At 50.5% G+C, this 17,719-nt stretch overlaps 1 protein-coding gene across 2 annotated transcripts in view; it reads right to left on the minus strand.

Annotated features, from left to right (window-relative positions):
• AP1M1 (adaptor related protein complex 1 subunit mu 1) overlaps window positions 1-17,719 on the minus strand; it is a 28,921-nt gene that overhangs the window by 8,566 nt on the left and 2,636 nt on the right. For both annotated transcript variants that reach the window (XM_061149969.1, XM_061149970.1), the window contains 5 exons: window positions 14,245-14,401; window positions 11,895-11,962; window positions 10,140-10,270; window positions 8,650-8,797; window positions 8-134 (listed from right to left, as the gene is read on the minus strand). In XM_061149969.1, coding sequence (XP_061005952.1) covers window positions 8-134; window positions 8,650-8,797; window positions 10,140-10,270; window positions 11,895-11,962; window positions 14,245-14,401 — 631 coding nt within the window. The remainder of the gene's footprint in view (window positions 1-7; window positions 135-8,649; window positions 8,798-10,139; window positions 10,271-11,894; window positions 11,963-14,244; window positions 14,402-17,719) is intronic.

The following is a 17,719-nucleotide window of genomic DNA, read 5'->3' on the forward strand; positions in this document are numbered from 1 at the left end:
TACTCACGGCCCGTGTTGTCGAAGAGGACCTTGTCGTTGAGGCCCAGGCGCAGCTCGGGCATGCCGGACAGGAAGACGCGCATCTTGATGGAGCCTACGATCTCACTGCGCAGGACATTCCCGTTGGCGCTGACCTGCGGGGCGGGGGCGCCGGGGGTGAGGGGAGGCCCCGCGGCCACTGTCCCCACCACGCTGTGTGACCCTCCCGGCCTCTCCCACTCGCAAAGCCCTTCTCTCTGCCCCCTGAGCTGAGGAGGCAGTGTCAGGGCAGACCCGTGGGCCCCGCCCTCTAGGTCTCAGGCCACGCCAGGCTCCTCCCTCTTGGATGGGCCCAGGTGATGCTGTGTCTGTGATCCTTTTGAGGGCTCTTTCACGCACTGACCCCTCTGAGGTGCGCCTAGGATGGCCAGGGCAGACCTGGTGGCTGGCCTGGGCAGGGATCCTATCAGTGTCTGCTCATCTACTGAGATCTGTGAGGTTTTCTCGGAGCAGGGCGGACTCATTTTCCAGAAATCTATTTCTTCACTTGGGGCCAGGTGAGGCTACTTTATGCTCTAGGTGAGCCTAGGGCTTGTTGAAGATGGAGCTGCCTGGGTCCTGCTCCCAGGGCTGCTCTGAGGTCTGATGCAAAATTACACTTAAGCAAATACAATCCCAGCTCTAACACTGCCTGGGCTGTTCCTCCTTGACTGGGCGGGGCTGTGACTCGGGCGACTTTTAACTCCTGTGCAGACTGGAAAGCATCTGAGAATGCAACTGAAAATCACAGCACATACAGAACAGACTTGTGGACACAGTCGGGGAGAGAAAGTGTGGGATGAATGGAGACAGAAGGGAAACATATACACTGCCACATGTAAAATAGAGAGCCAGTGGGAATTTGCTGTGTGATAGAGGGAGCACAAACCACTGCTCTGTGACAACCTAGAGGGGTGGGACGGGGTGGGAGGTAGGAGGGAGGTTCAAGAGGGAGGGGACATAGGAAAACCTATGGCTGACCCATGGGTTTGCATATGTATGGCGGAAACCATCACAATACTGTAAATCAATTATCCTTCAATTAAAAACACACACATTTTTATAAATAAATAAAATAAAAATCACAGCAGGATGATGGTTAACCCAGGGGCTGTCCTGAGGGAGCCGAGCTGCTGCGGCACGTCTCCATGGCCCCATTTCAGAGACGAGGACACTGAGGCACGGAGCAGCTGGCAGAGGTTCTGGGGCTGCAGCCCGGCCCGCCACCCCCACAGCGCCGTTCTGTGAGGATGCCACATCCACACCAGCAAGCAAAACAAACTCAGAGACCCAGGGCTATACGGGCCACTCCCTGCAGGCCCTGACTTCCTGATTTCTGCGGAGAAGCAGGGAAATCTGTCCAGTCTTTAACTCAAATATCTGGAAGTGCCGTGGGCAGGCATGGAAGACCTTCAGCTCTGAGGGAAGTGGAGAACTGAGGCACCGAGTGGATGATGGCTCAGAAAAAGGCACAGAACAGCATGGAAGGCCCTGCCACCTCCTGTCACTCACTACCCTCTGACCTCGCTGTCCTTGCCTCAGCAGGCAGGGAGTGGCCTGACCCCCATCTGCCTGTCCATCTGCCTCCATCCACACTCTGGTGAGGGGTCGGGTCAGGCTGCTCACTGCGGGGTCCAGCCTGAGGACAGTGCCTGGGGCAGTGTGCACTCGTGAGTCCATGCAGACACGGTCCCGGGCCCTGAGCTCTGGGCAGCTGGCATGCCGACCGCCTCACTCTGCGGGTTCTCAGTGCTCCCCCCGACTGCCCTTAGTTCTCCTTCTCTGGGGGGCTATCCCCGCTGGGGGAGGGGGGGCTGCACAGCCCTCTAGAGCTGAATGATGGCAAGGGAGGCTTGGGAAGTGGAGACAAAAGCCACGCAGCCTTTAAGGCCAATGCTGGCCGTGACAGGCAGCCCAAAGCCAGCGCTGTCCCAGGGCAGGCATGGAGGAGATGAGTGTCAGCAAAACAGCTGCTAATTATACCCGTAGAACCAGATTTTCAGAATCTGGAGGCCAGTGTTGATTTTGGAGGCCGCCAGTTCTGCAGTCAGACTCAGGAAGGTGTGCTCTAACATGCCTGGGATGTCCACACCTGCCTCGTGCTGCCCCTTGTATGAGAGGACAGGGGTCCTTGGACAGTGCCCTGTGTGTGGACATAGGGGCTGGGGCAGCCCTGAACTCCCAGTGCTCTACTGGGCAGCTGCTTATAAATTGCTCCCTGGGATTTGCTTCTCCACCTCAGGACACCCGAGAACATGTTCCGGGCTCAGATCCAGATGAAGGTCCTCAGGCAGGAGGGGAGCGCAGTGAGCTCCTGTCGCCTCATGGCTTAGAAAATAAGATGGCAGATACATTTACATTCAGTCCACTGGAAGAATATTTTGGAAAGTGCTCTCACTCAGGAATTCCATGCCTGGGCACTCAGCCCTCCAGAGATCCTACCTAGGTAAGGGAGATGCCCAAACACACATGAGGATGAGCAATCATGCTCATTTCCGCACTGGCTGGAACAGCCAAAAATGGGCAAACCCAAGCAGCCCATGTGACGGGCAGCCCAGTCTGCCCTGGTTTGCCCAAATACTGGGAGTGAGGTCTTCTGTGTGGAGACAGGCAGGCTACAGGTGAGATGGAATTGGCTCGTATCACCCGTTATCTGCCACCAACCACAGCTATAAAATCTGGGCAGGGGGTTTCCCTGATGGCTCAGTGGTAAAGAATCCACCTGCCAATGCAGGAGACGCAGGTTTGACCCTTGCTCTAGGAAGATCCCACATCATCCCTTAGTTGCGGAGCAACTAAGCCCATACGCCACAACTGCTGAGCCAGTGCTCTAGAGCCTGGGAACTGTGACTACTGAAGCCCACGCACCCTAGAGCCTGCGCCCCATGACAAGAGGAGCCACTGCAGTGAGACGCCTGCGTGCTGCAACTAGAGAAAAGCCCAAGCACTAACAAAGACACAGCACATTAATTAATTAAAATTAAAGATCAACAGCAACAAAAAACCTGGGCAGAATACATGGGCACCTATTGGGAGACCAAAAAGGTGGATCCAGAAGAGCTGGCTAAATGAGCAGTGTCTTCCACCCGCTGTGATGTGAGCATGCAGCAGAAACCTGGCAGTGGAAGTGAGCGGTGGGGCGGAGCCAGAGCTTGCAGAAGCCTCTAGTTCTGACTCCAGGGCCAGAAGGGGAACTTCTGCCGCTCAGAGGGAGTATGGAAATCCCCCATTTCTCCCCCTCTTCAGGTTTTTCACGGCTGTCTGGGGCCCAGGCAGCTGAGCTGCTTTTCCAGGGGTGGCAAACCTAGGATTCCAGCCCAAGTGCAGACCAGCACAAGAGTGGGGCTCTAGAGCCCCAAATTTTTGGCCACAGAACCAAGAAAGGAAGCCCCAGGCAGCCAGAGAGCACAGGTATACAGCAGACAGTGAAAGGTTCGGGAAAGCAACCTCAGGAAGTTGTTTATGTCTCCAGACCTCTCTAGAACCAGGTGTGCACAGACAAGATCCTACGGCCAAAGGCCTTGAGAACCAAACTGTTCCCAGTCTCGGACGGACCGCTGGGCACTGCATATTTGGAACAGATGCAAATAGCAAAGGGCACAAAGGCTTTGAAAACTGAACTGATACTCATGGCTCATAGACTGGGGGTTGAAACTTGTGGCCTGAACCTAACCAGGTCAACTGTCAGCTAAAACAAACCAAAACAACATTTTCTATATAATTTAAATAAGACCTAGAATCCTACCCCAGGATATAACCTAAAATTACTTAGCATACAAAGAACCATGAAAATTTCAGCTCACATGTCACCAATACTGACATGGATGTTGGGATTCCATGAAGAAGACTTTAAACTGCTATGGGAAAAATCGCAAATACTCTTACAACAACTCTTACTCTTAGAAAGTCTCAGGAAAGAAATAAGGCTATAAGGAGAAGGATCAAATGGAAATCTTAGATCTGAAAAGTACAGTAACAAACTAAGAACTTACTGGATGGGCTCAAGAGCAGAATGGAGATAACACAGTAGGGAAAGGTCAGTGAACTTGAAATCTGAACAACAGGAACTATCCCATGGAATCAACAGAACGAGAGATGGAGCGGGATGAGCGGGAGTTATCCCACCTAAACAACAGAACGAGAGATGGAGCGGGATGAGCAGGAATTATCCCGTCTAAACAACAGAACGAGAGATGGAGCGGGATGAGCGGGAGTTATCCCATCTAAACAATAGAAAGAAAGATGGAGCAGGATGACCAGAGGCTCAGAGGCCCTGGGGACAATCATAAAAGGCCTAACATTTATGTTGCTGGGTCCAGAAGGAAACGAGAATGAAACAGTAAAAACATATTTGGAGAAATGATGAATAAAAACATCCCAAGTGTGGTGAAACGTAAGTCTATAGATCCAAGGAGCTGAACAAAACCCAAACAGTAGGAACTCAAAAATATCCATACCTAGACACATCATAAACTATCTGCTGAAAACTATGAAGAAATGATGAATGGAAACATCCCAAGTTTGGTGAAATGCATAAGTCTGCAGATCCAAGAAACTGAACAAAACCCAAAGAGCAGGAACTCAAAAATATGCAAACCGAGACACATCATAAACTATCTGCTGAAAACTAAAGACAAAGAAAAAATCTGAAAAGCGGCCAGAGAGAAACTACGTATTATTATTACCTACAGGGGAATACTGATGTGAGTGACTGTGGATTTTCATCAGAAATCATGGAGCCCAGAAGGAAGTGGTACAACATTTTTAAGGTACTAAAGGAGAACTGTCAACCCAGAATTTGATATCCAGTGACAGTATCCCTCTGGAAAGAAGGTGAAATAGACATTCTCAGATGAAGGAGAACCAAGGGAATTTGTAGCCTGTTGCCCTGTTCTGAAAGAACTGCTAAAAGAAGCATTTTAGACAGAAGTAAAACTGTACCAGAAGGAAACCTAGAAAATTGGAAGTGAAGGAAGAGCAACAGAAACAGTAAATACCTGGGAAAATATGGTAGAGAGTCTTCTTTTCCTCCTCAGTTCTTTAAAGTGTGCTTGGTAATTGAAAGCAAAAATGTTTAACACTGACTAATATGGTTTTCAGTATAGAGAGATAATTATATAGGACAACTCTACAATGGGGTAGTAAAGTTTCTAAATTTCAAATGAAGTTGTAAAATATTAAGTCTAAGTAAATGATAAGAAAGTATGTATTTTATAGCAACCACTAAAAAAAAAACTATACAAAGAAAAAATGGTAAGAGTAAAGAAACAAAACGGAACATGACAAGTGTTCAAGTTTAACTGGTATTTACAGAATACTCTATCCAAAAAGGGCAGAAAGTGCATTTTTTTCAAATGTACATGGACATTCACCAAGGCAGATCATATTCTGGATCATTAATCTTAAAAAACTTTAAAGAACTGACAGTAATATAAACTATATTCTCAGACAATAACAGAATTAAAAGTCAATGACAAGATAACAGAAAAATCTGTAAACATTTAGAAATTAAACAACACACTTTCATTAAATAATCCATGGGTCAATGGAAGGCTCAAGGAAAATGTGAAAATATTTTCAACAAAAATGAAAACCCAACATTATCAGTGTAGAATACAGCTAAAGCAGTGCTTAGAGAGAAATTTATAGCATTAAATGTCTGTATTAGAAAGAAGAAAGGCTTCAAATTAGTATCTTCAGTTACCACTTTAAAAAACTAGCAAAAGAAGAGCAAAGTGAGCCAAAATCACAAGGAAGACAAAAGCAGAAATCAGTGTAATTGAAAACAGAAAAACAATAGAGGAAATCAATGAAATCAAAGCCGATTCTTTGTGTAGATCAATGAAACAGATAAACCACTCATAAGACTGACAGAAAAGAAAGACAACATAAATTACCAATATCAGAGATGAAAGAGCGGGTATCAGTACAGACCTTGCACATGTTAAAAAGCTAATAAGGGAATACTATAAACAACACTATGCATATAAACTCAGTGACTTAGATGAAATAGACCAATTTCTTAAAAACTGCAAACTACCAAAACTCACTCAAGATGAAATAGAAAACCTAATCAATCCTATAGTTGTTATATAATTGAAATCTGTAGTGAAAAATATTCTGAAAAAGAAATCTCCAGGCTCAGCTAGTTTTACAGGTGAATTCTACCAAATAAAATTAAAAATAAGCAATCTGTGATAGCTTCCAAAAAATGAAATACTTAGGTATAAATCTAACATGAAAATTTGTACATGGTAAAAACTATAAAATGTTGATGAAAGAAATAAAATATTATCTAAATATATATAGAGAGACATATATTTCTCATGGATTGTGAGACTTAATATACTAAAGATATCAAATCTCTCCAAATTGATTTAACAGAGTTATTTAACTCAATACCAACCAAAATCCCAAGACTTGCGGATTCTAAAAGTCTATAAAAGGAACTAAAGAACTAAACAATTTTGAAAAAGAAGACTGTTAGGAAGATCACATTATCTGGTTTTCAAACTTACTAAAGGAACAGTTATCAAGACTGTGTGGTACTGGTGAAGGAACAGATATACAGATCAATGGAAAAGAACAGAAACTACAAATAGACCTGCACAATATAGCAAACTGATTTTTGACAGAAATGCAAAAGCAATTCAATGGAGAAAGGATAATCTTTTTTAAAAAAATGATGTTAGAACAAGGAAAAAAATTGTTCAATGTGCAAAAAATGGACATAAGCCTCATACCTTACAAAAAATTTAACCAAAAATTGATCATAGATCTAAATATAAAACTATAATCTTTTAGAGGAAAATTTAGGAGAAAAATCTGTGTGACCTTGGGTTTGGAAATGAGTTCTCAGACATGGCACCAAAAGCATAATCAGTTTAAAATTTTGATATTTGAGGTTTTTTCCCGAATATTTTTTTCCTGTGGACCATTTTAAAATCCTTTATTGAATTTGTTATAATACTGTTTCTATTTTGTTTTGGTTTTTTGGCTGAAAAGTATGTGAGATCTTAGATCTCCAACTCGGGATCAAACCTGTACCCCCTTCATTGGAAGGTGAAGTGTTAACCAACTGGACTGCCAGGGAAGTCCCTAAATACTTGATATGTGGACTTTCTCAAAAACTTCTGCTCTGTGAAAGACAATGCCACAGAATGAAAAGTGACAGACTAGGAGAAAATATTTGCAAATCACACATCACATTGGATAAAGACAAAAGACTTTATCCAATACAAAGAATTTTCAAAACTCAACAATCAGAAGACAAACTCAACTTAAAAATAATCAGAGACATGAAAAGACACTCCTCCAAAGACATATGGATGACAAAGAGGCATACAGAAAGATGCTCAACATCATTAGCCATTAGGGAAATGTACATTAAAGCCTAGCAGGATGACAAAAATAAAAACGCTGATCAAGGATGTGGAGCAACTGGAACTCTCATCCACTGCTGGTGAAAATGCACAAATGTTACTGGAAAATAGTTTGACAGTTTCTTAGAAAGTCAAACATACACTTACCATATGACCCAGCAATCCCACTCATGGGTCTTTGCCCTAGAGAGATGGAAACTTCTGTCCACACATAAATCTATACATAAAATGCTCATAGCAACTCTTTTCACAATTGCCAAACACTGGAAACAACCAAGATGTCCTTTGATGGGTGAATGGATAAATCAACTGTGATTCAGAATATAAAATAAATGAACCTAAGAAGACATAAACTTTTGATAAACAGAGCAACTTGGATGAATCTCAAAGCCATATATTGAAAGAAGTCAGATTCAAACACACACTGTACGATTCCACTCATAAAACAATCTCAAAAAGACAAAACTACTGTGATGGAGACCACAGCAGCACTTGCCAGGGGTTGGCAACAGGCGGGAGGGTGTGACTACTGAGAGGCAGCGTAAGTGAGGATTTTGAGGTGATGGAGCTGTTCTGCTTCCTGGTTATGATCACGAGTACACAAATCTGTACATGTGCTAATTCACAGAAAATATGGTCAATTACCAAATAACAATAACTTAATAAATAAAACTAAAGAAACAAACATGCAGAAAACAATAAAAACCAAAACCCAAGCAACTCCAAAAGCCAGCTGCAGGAGAACTACAGCTTACGCCGTCAGTTTTACACAGAACGTCTGTCTGTGAACCTACAGCGTGAGGGGCCAAAAGATGACGATGAATCCTTCTGTGATGGGGCCTTTCTGATTACGGAGCCCTGTGCTTGCTTGCTTGCTTTCTAATTATTGTTTTACTTTTGCCTGGAGGCATGCAGGATCCTAGTTCCCCAGCCAAGGTGGAACCCAGGCCCCCTGAAGTGGTAGCACAGGGTCAGCAGCTGGCCCACCAGGAAGTCCTAGAGCCCTTGGCTTTCTAACCCTATACATATATATACTTTTTAATGATATGCATAATTTGTTCTAAATAAGAACAAAAACTAATGAAGGTAAAACAGGCTCGTGTTGCAATGAGTAGCCCAAACATAATACCACTGATCTGCTATCACACAGAAACTGTTTCTCAGGGCCTTGCTAATTTTAAAAGTCAAGTTGCTTTTACTTCCAATCACAAAGAAGACAACATTTTTTAAAAAAGAAAAGGAAGCCTACCAGGAGATTGACGGACTCGATGACATCCAAGAACACCTCATTCTTCCGGTACTTGATGCCCTCGGAGCGCCAGGACACTGCGTTGGTGACAGTGGCCGGGGGCCGCGGGGCCCCCGTTTCCAGCTTGTGGCCTTCCTGAGTGATGTACCTGTGGGCCCAGGCTCAGAGTTAGGTGGCTCAGGCACTGACATTTTTGAAAACAGCCCCTCCCTATAGCAGGTGCCAGGAGAGGCAGGCTCTGGTTTCACCTGGGGCCATTTAACACAACAACATCACCATTTCCAAAACTCCAACAAACTTTCAGTTACAATGAATAGAGTGTTCTCAGTCTCAGGGCAGCAAGACAGCGTTGGTGAGTAAAACAAGCAGTGGGCATGAAATGCTTCCCTGCTGGGCATGCAGAGGAGACTGACCTCCCTGGGAGAGGAACCTGGTGACCCCGATTCCACTTGCTGTTATGTCAGGAAGTCATGTGCCACCTGACCCCAAGTCAGCAGCCCACCAGGCTCCTCGGTCCATTCCCAGGCAAGAACACTGGAGTGGGTTGCCATGCCCTCCTCCAGAGGATCTTCCCAACCCAGGGATCAAACCCACATCTCCTGCATTGGCAGGTGGATTCTTTACCACTGAGACCCCTGGGAAGCCCGTTTGCTTCTACTTGGGGAACAACAGATGTGGGGTGTGCTGAAGTTACACAGCTTCTCTGAGTGTCCCTCTGCTCCCCTGTAAAAGGGGAAGACAGCACCTCTGACTAACTGAAATGGAAAAATGTGCTCACAAAAGGCCTGCTTCCCAAGAAGTGCTTAATCAATGGTAATCATTATTTGGTGCACAGGATTCCAAAGGAGGGAGATTTTTCATCACAGTCTCATTTATGACAGTAAAAACAAAGGCAGTAGGACTTCCCTGGTGGTCTAGTGGTTGAGAATCTGCCTTCCAATGTAGGGGACGCAGGTTCCATCCCTGGTCAGGGAACTAAGATTCCACAAGTCACGGGGCAACTAAGCCCATGTGTTTACTAGAGAGCCTTCGGGCCGCAAACTACAGAGCCCACTCGCTCTGGAGCCCACGTGCCACAACTACAGTGAAGCCTGCAGGCTGCAAGGAAGACCTCGCGTGTCCTAACTGAAACCCAAAGCAGTCAAAACTAAACAAACATGTATAAAAAAACAAACAAACAAAAAAAAAACAGAGCAGTGGCAGGTGACTCCCTAAAAACAAGGCATTGAGCGCACGTCTGTGGATGGAAATGAAGACCTAGCAACAGGAAAAGTGCTCATGCCACGCAGTGATGCTGAGTGGAAAAGGACCCATAGCTGCCCCAGGAACTTAGAAAACTTCTGGTGGGCTGGAGATAGGCATGGGGCCAGCAACGTGAGTACACATTTGCCTCCTGCACCTCCAAACCTGCCCATGACATCAACACAGGGACGTTGCCCTGGCCTGACCCCCACTCACCCCTGTCCCCGGGCCCCATCCCACCCACTCACTCCTGTAGGATCTTGCTGTCTGTGGTCTGGGGGTAGCCGAAGTCCATGAGCTCGTCCAGCAGCTCGTAGATGATGACGAAGTTGTCTCGAATGCTCTCCTCCTCCAGCTCCTTGAAGTATTCTGAAAATACCTGCAGTGTTGCCATGGGAGGCAGATCGGTGAGATGAGTGACGAGGAGGGGATGAACACAAGTTCATTTGCACTTCTTGCCCTGAGGCCCCTGCCCACAGCCCTTCTGTCCACCAGCTGTGTTTGCCCGCTTCCCAGGAGTGCTCGGACGAGGGGCTGGGCTCAGGGAACGTGGGCAGGAGGACAGCAGCGGCTGCCTGGGATGCGGGAACCACACTGGGGGTGTGCAGGGGTCCTCTGAGACCTGCTCAGAAGCCCGAGTTCCCACCCCTGCAGGCCCACTCTCCTCCTCTCCCTGACAGACACCTCCAGGCCTGGGGCCCCTTCCCAGCTTCTCTTTCACCCTGACCCTTTGCCTCTGAGTCTGGAGTGATTCAGATGAGGGACAAGGGCCCCCGCGGACAGGACAAGCAGCTCTTTAGCCTCTCATGACCTCCCTGAACCCCGGTCTGTACAGTTGTGCCTGCAGATAAGCCTGCCCCATTTCAACAGAAAATTCAGAGATGAAAGCCGGGGCACCAGGGGAGCCAAGGGGAAGAGGAACTCAACAGAAGGCCTTTCAGGAGCACAAACACGGAAGCAGGAAGGCAATGCCAGTCACTGCAGGGAGGAGAACCTTCCTCCTTCCTGCTTCTCCATCTCTACACCCCAGGACTGCAACTGCTGGGCTGCTCCTTGGAAATCACAAACAGCGCCGATTGGCCATCCCCAGGGGATGCCGGCTACCCCTCAGCTGCACTTGGGGCCTCTCCTGCCCCATGTTCTCACCACCCTGCCGCCCTGTGTAGTGGAGGTGACTGCTGAGTGAGCTGCACACGGCACCATCTGGAGTATGAAAGCTTTCCTGGGCACACCCCAAGCCTCCTGGGTCAGACTGTCCACTCTCTTCAACCCCATGAAGCCCCCACTTCACCAGGCCCCTCCTTCCACCTCCTCTCTGGCCTCCCTGCTGCCTTTAGGTTCTTTTCCCACTCAGCTGCAGAGAGGATCTTAAATCAGGTCTTGCCAGTCTCCTGCTTAAAGCCTTCCACCATCTCTCATCAGACTTGTAATGAAATCTAAACGCCTCACTAGGCCCTGTGCCGCAGCCCCCACCCTGAGGTCCAGCCCAGCCACCCTACTGACAGAGCCACACTCTGTCCTGGGAACGCCGGGCACCACAGGCACTTCTGCCCCAGGGCCTTTGCACATGCCGCTGTCTCCCCGTCTCGTGGCAGCTGGGCCTGGCATGTGTCACCCCTCTCTAAGGTGGGGCCTCAGGCACTGTGCCTTTACAGCCCCCCCAAGGAGATTCTGAGCAGAACTTGGCTCCACCCTCCTCCTGGTTAACCCACCTGCCTAAGCCCTGACTCAGCGGGTCACTCTCCAGCCTTCCACAGCCAGCTGGGGGCACACCTGTCCCTCTTGGAAGCAGGGCACACCCCTAGCCTGAGCCTCTCCTCCCATTCCTTCCCCACTCCTCACCAGGCAGAGGGGCAGATAAGGCCGTGGCATCCCCCTCTCGGGTCTTCCTCCTGGGGTTCCAGCCCCCCCAGGGGCGCTGTGGCCCTCGGGTGGCCCAGACTGGGAGGCACGCTGCAGAGCCGGGTGAGGAGACCCTCTGTGGCCCCTGGGGCCCGACTCACCTGCACCACCTTATAGAGGAAGGAGAACACCAGCGACACGCACGCGTTCTTCTTGGAGGTGGCGACCACTGCACGGCGGCCAGTTAAGGAGCGTTCAGAGGGGGGCGACGCCTCCTGGACCCCAGCGCCCTGTATGCTTTGGAGCTGCCCCAGTCACCGACTCGGCCCTCAGGGTTCCCGAGCTCCCGGTCTGAGCTGGGCCTGGGCACCATGGTCACAGACAGGGGCGGTCCCGGCTCCCAGGGAGCGCTCAGCTGACAGACGGGCAGCAGGGGCGCAGGAAACCCACCCCAGCTGCTGGGTAAGGGGCACTGCCCGGGGAGGTGACGCCTGAGCGGAGGGCTGAAGCCCGAGGTGTGGTAGTGGGCACTTCAGTAAGGTGAGCAGCCCCGGGAGAGCAGTGCGCCTCATCCTGGAGCAGAAACCAGAAGCACCATCTGCCCTTCTCCAAAGCCCATCACCTACAGGACCTTCCTGACGCTCAGGGCCAATTCTGGCTCGAGCCTGTCTTTGAGTCTTTCCCCCTGAAGCAAACCTTTTGAATGAAGCCTCCTTTTTCTTACCCATGGGCTTCCAGATGGCTCAGTGGTAAAGAACCTGCCTGCCAAGAGGAGTTGTGGGTTCGATCCCTGGGTCAGGAAGATGCCTGGAGTAGGAAATGGCAACCCACTCCAGTATTGTTGCCTGGGAAATCCCATGGACAGAGGAGCTTGGCAGGCAACAGTCCATGAGGTCACAAAGAGCCAGACACGGCTTAGCAACTGAACAACAATAACCATGTAATAGGGGCTTGGGAGTGGATTCACTGAGGTGATGTGTGTAAACTGGCACACACTCCGGACACGGGGACGTGTCCCCAGCTCCTGGGGTCAGTGTGTACTGGGAACTTCCCGTTCCTCTTTCCCTAAGGGCTTGATCATCTGGGGAGAACAGTTCCTCTGCACTGCACCCTGGCCACCTGAGTGCCAAGCTGTGGGCTCCAGGAGGGAGAAAGGGGCCATCTCCACCCCACTTCCAGCCTCATCCCGGCCTAGCACAGGGCCTCAGGAAATGGACGCAGGGCCAATCGGGGAGTGCTGGCTTCCCTAGTACAAGCACCATAGGTTCCAGTGCTTTCTAAGGAGGGGCAACGGGCACCTCCAACTCTTTGGCTGGGCTTGGAAACTGCCACCTGACAATGGAACTGGGCTGGAGGTGAGCAGGCGTCCACTCGGCAGGACGCACGGAGCACTGGCATCCGGGGACGAGCCCTCGTCTCCTCGCCGGCTGCCCACGCATCGAACACCAGGGCCCCACCGGGAACTGGTCTGACGGCTCCGACTGAGCCGGCACCGCTGCTCCCCCACCCCCCACGGCGAGGCAACCATGCCCAGACCCAGGGCAGCTTCTCAGACACTCTCTTCCTGGCTCACGGGCTGCCTGCCGCACTCTGCAGAGAGCCAGGCCTCAGGGCCGTGGATAAGCGTCCCGGGCCAACACCTTCCACCCTGCAACGTGCACATACCTCATGAGGGATGGCCCTGCTCTAATGTAGCTTCTGACCTGGCAAGGCTGTATGGATCCAGGATTCTGCATTCCCAGAAAGCTCCCAGCATCCCAGGGGTGCTCTGGCCCGTGGACCACACCTTCACTAGCAAGGTCCCGTGTGTCTCCATGAACGTGAAAAGGGGACAGAGCCCATGTTGGCTGGGCGCGATGCACATGCACAGCTCAGCTGACCCCAACAGTGCTGCGAGGAGAGGATCACTGCTCTCACTGGACCAGGGCGGTGAGGAGCTGCCTCCAGTCACATGGCGACCGGAGCACGGGCTGTGGGCTGCAAAGCCTGGCTCTTCCTGCAGCAGTGTAGATGCCAGAACGCACCTAGAGGGGTTGACCAAAGCCATGGGATGGCCGGTCAGACCTCCTGAATGGGAACTGGCTGAGCCAGGCCTCCCCATGGGCCTGAGCGCAGAGGGCTCTGAGATCTGGGCAGAGTGGGGAGGGCTCCCTCCCCTTCTCTGTATCCCACCACCCCTCACAGTCCAGGCTTCTGTCCCCTGCACCCCACTTGCCTGCCAACCCCCACCACCTGTGGCAGACACCTGGCCTTCCTGCAGGTCTCCTCTGGGATGTTCCCTCCCCAAGGAACCCGTCCTGGCTCCTTGGACCTCTGTGACACTGGTCATCCTTAGGCAGCAGGGGGTTCCAGAAGACAGGGCTGTGCCTGGCAGCCCCCCGCTGGCCTAAGCCAGCCAGCCCTGGGGACAGCGGCTCTCAGTTGCACGTGTGTGTGTGTGTGTGTGTGTGTACTCACGCACACATAAGCCCACAGAGAAGCCATCGCCCCCACCCCCAGACAAAGGGATACGATACAGGTTGTTGTGCTTGATCCACATGAAGCGCACTCCCCCGTGGGCCAGGATGGGCGACAGCATGCCCTCCTCCTCCTTCTCCATCAGGATGGGCATGAAATGCTCCACCTCTGACATGTCCACGTCGCCGCGGTAGTTCCGGCAGATGAGCACCTGCGGGAGGTGGGAGACAGGGAAGGCGCTTTCACCTTGAGTTCCACCCGCCTCCTGCCCTCCAAGGAACCCCAATCACGCCTGTCCATCAAAGGGCCATTCGGTCTCCACGCCCCAGGGAATTCCTCAAGGAAAGCACTTCCCCATGTGAACATCTTCTGGGGCCAGTGAGAGTCTTCGTAGAGGGGCTGTGGGGCAAGAGTCCAGGACTGAATCACGTGGGTGACGCCAGGGTAAGCAACGTCCTGCAGGCTCTCAGTGCAGACCCTCTCCACGCCTTTCTGCGTTCATGCACCCTGCTCTTCTGTCTCTGCCAGCAGAGGGACACTGCTGAGTGTGCACACCTACTAGATCCCGCCTGTGGCCTAAAAAGAAACCCATCTCCTCATCCCTCTCTCATGGGTCCAGATGTGCATCACTGCTGATGGGAATGTAAAATGAGACAACCACTTTGGTAAAGTTTGACAGGTTCTCAGAAAGCTAAAATCAGCTTATAGCCCAGCCATTCCTCTCTTAGGTATTTACCCAAGAGAAAGGAAACCAGACATCCACCTGAAGACACATGTGTGGATGCTCACAGCGCATTATTTTAAGTAGACTCAGGTTGGCAACAATGCCAACATCCTCCAACAGGTGAGTGGAGACAAAAATTGTGTCCATCCACACTACAGAAAACTGCTCAGCTATGAAAAGGAATGACTATTGACACTGGTGACAGCACGAGGGAATTTCAGGATCACTGAGTCAAGGGGAAGAAACCAATGGAGACCATAACTGTGATTCCACTTAAACACACCCTGGGAAACGGTAACAGAAAATACATTAGTGGCTGTCTGGGGACAGGCTGGACATGGATGGGTGTGGGGAACCTTTAGGAAGTAACAGAGCGTGTGCCTATGGTTTTCTGGGTGTATACAATGACTGAATTCATCAAACAATATGCTTTATGTAAGCACAGTCTATTACATGTAACTAGCTGAAGGAAAGAAAAGGAGGTGTGAAGCTACGCCGTGGTGAGCACTGCTCTATTTGGAGATGCGGCCCAGGGCAGCTGCTGCTCCCGTGTGTCCCTGAGCACAGCCAGCTGCAGGACGCGGTAATGCGCAAATATGACACCACTGCGCCGACCAGCCTGGGGACTGCCTGCCTCAGAACCTTCGTTGTTGTATGCTTGCTGAGTCCTGTCCGACTCTTTTGTGACCCTCACGGACTGTAGTCCACCAGGTTCCTCTGTCCATGGGAAAATACTGGAGTGGGTTGCCATTTCCTTCCCACAGAGTCTTAGCTTCATAAAATACATCGTCTTACTGCTGCAAGCCAGAGAGAGAGAGTGGTCAAGTGAGTGACTGAGAAAGAACCTTCCTTTCCTAGTTTCTCCTTTGTGGCCTGTGGGCAAGGGACCCTGTGCACTCACTGCTGTTCGGAAGGCCCCTTAGAGACCCAGCACCCAGTGGGTGAGCTTGTGGGTACCTGGCCCAGGGACTACGACATACCCTCTCGTATATTCTTTGCCAGGAGTATATGCCGCCTCATAGAAATCCCCACTATGATGTAGGACTGGTATTTTTAAAGCGATGAACTGTGATGTCCAGAGAGGTGGGACCACCTGCCTGAGGCCACACAGTGAACAAAGGTGAGCCCAAGTTCTAACCCCACTTCTCACTCCCTGCAGGGCCACTTCCACTCGATAAACGTTGCTCCCCTGGGCTTCCCAAGCCTACCTTCTACTCCAGGTTATACAACTTTGGGGGATGCAATTGGCACGGAGCCCCTCGGCCCCAGTATATTCTGAGAAAAGAGCAGGGAGCAATATATTTTGCTCACCTTCATCACACGGGCTGCAGAGGCCCACTTGCTCATGCTCTCTACCATACACTGTGCTGGGCCTGGGAACACCAGGGTGACCAAGATAAATGGGTCCCTGCACTGAGCTATTTGCTTCAAGGGAGAGACTCTGCAAGGGTGTGACCTTCAAACTGAGGCCTTAGGATACAGGTGGGATAGAGCCAGAGGGACCAGGGGAGCTAAAGCCATGGGATGGGAGGTACCCATGGTGGGTACCTAGGAGCACCACTTAAGGAGAGTGAGGGCAGCCTTGGATCCTGGCCCTTAACAGCTACTCAGTAAACATCTCTGCAGTGAGTGTGGCGGTGAGGCAAATAAGGGCAGGATAATGCCCAGGTCTCTAAACGGGCAGTGTGGTTGGCAGTGTCACTCCAAGATGGAGAGAGACAGCAGGGCTGGGGGGTAGTGCGGAGCTCATCTGGGGAAATGCCGAGTTTGTGATGGCTGTGAGACTTCCAGGGTGTCCTAAAGGCCCTCAGATCTCCAGATGAGTGTTCCGGACTTTGATACAAATTCAGAGGTCATTGGCACAGTGACAGAAATCAAAGCATGCCCCTTGGGACTTCCCTGGCAGCCCAATGGTTAAGACACTGTGCTTGCACTGCAGGGGACACAGGTTCAATCCCTGCTGGTGAAACTAAGATCCTGCAGGAGGTGAGGCATGGCCAAAAAATAGGAATGAATGAATGAATGAATGAGTCAAAGCCTACCCCAAGTAGAGCAACAGTATGTGAGGCATGCCAGGCCCAAGCAGGAGGAGCCGACATCCGAGGGGAGGGCAGGAGAGAAGCAGGAGCAGTGAGAGAAACGGGGGAAACAGAGGCACAGCAACCTCGAGGCCGATGGAAGCCTGCTGAGGAGGAGCACAGTAGTGGTGTTAGAAGCTGCAGAGAAGAAAGGTAAGGGCAGAGAAGTGTCCTGGAGGGCTTTCCATCAGCTGAATGTGGCCGCGCTGGTTTTCTTGGAGATCAGAGGTGCTGGTTGGCAGGTAGACGTGTGGTTGTGAATTTCCTTGATGTGCCATTACCTTCCTTTTTTATTGAACGCAATTTCTGTAGAAGGCAGACTTTCAAAACATGAGGTCCATGGGGAGTGGAATAATAAACGCGGGATGGTCAGGGAGGATGGGAGGCAAACCCACCCACGGCAGCCTCTTCTGAAAGACACGTATAATCAGGCTTCTCCCAGGCTACAGTCTCCTCATGGCAGCTGTTCCTCCTTGGGATCAAGGTGGTCTCCTCTTGCTCTCCCACCTGAACGCCCTTCACCCATGGCCCTCTGGGTCCCTCCTCTGGCTCCAGCATTACCCATGGCCACCCAGCCTCAGCGGGCTGCCCCTCACCCTGTGGGCCTCTTGTGACACCTCCTCGTCAACCTGACTGCCGCCTGGTCACCTGCCCAGTGCTGGCATCTCTCTCCTCCAGGAAGCCTTTTGTAACCACTTCTCCTGCCAACCCACACTGAGGTTGGGCA

The sequence above is a fragment of the Dama dama genome, chromosome 9 (assembly GCF_033118175.1).
Source record: "Dama dama isolate Ldn47 chromosome 9, ASM3311817v1, whole genome shotgun sequence".
Lineage (NCBI taxonomy): Eukaryota > Metazoa > Chordata > Mammalia > Artiodactyla > Cervidae > Dama > Dama dama.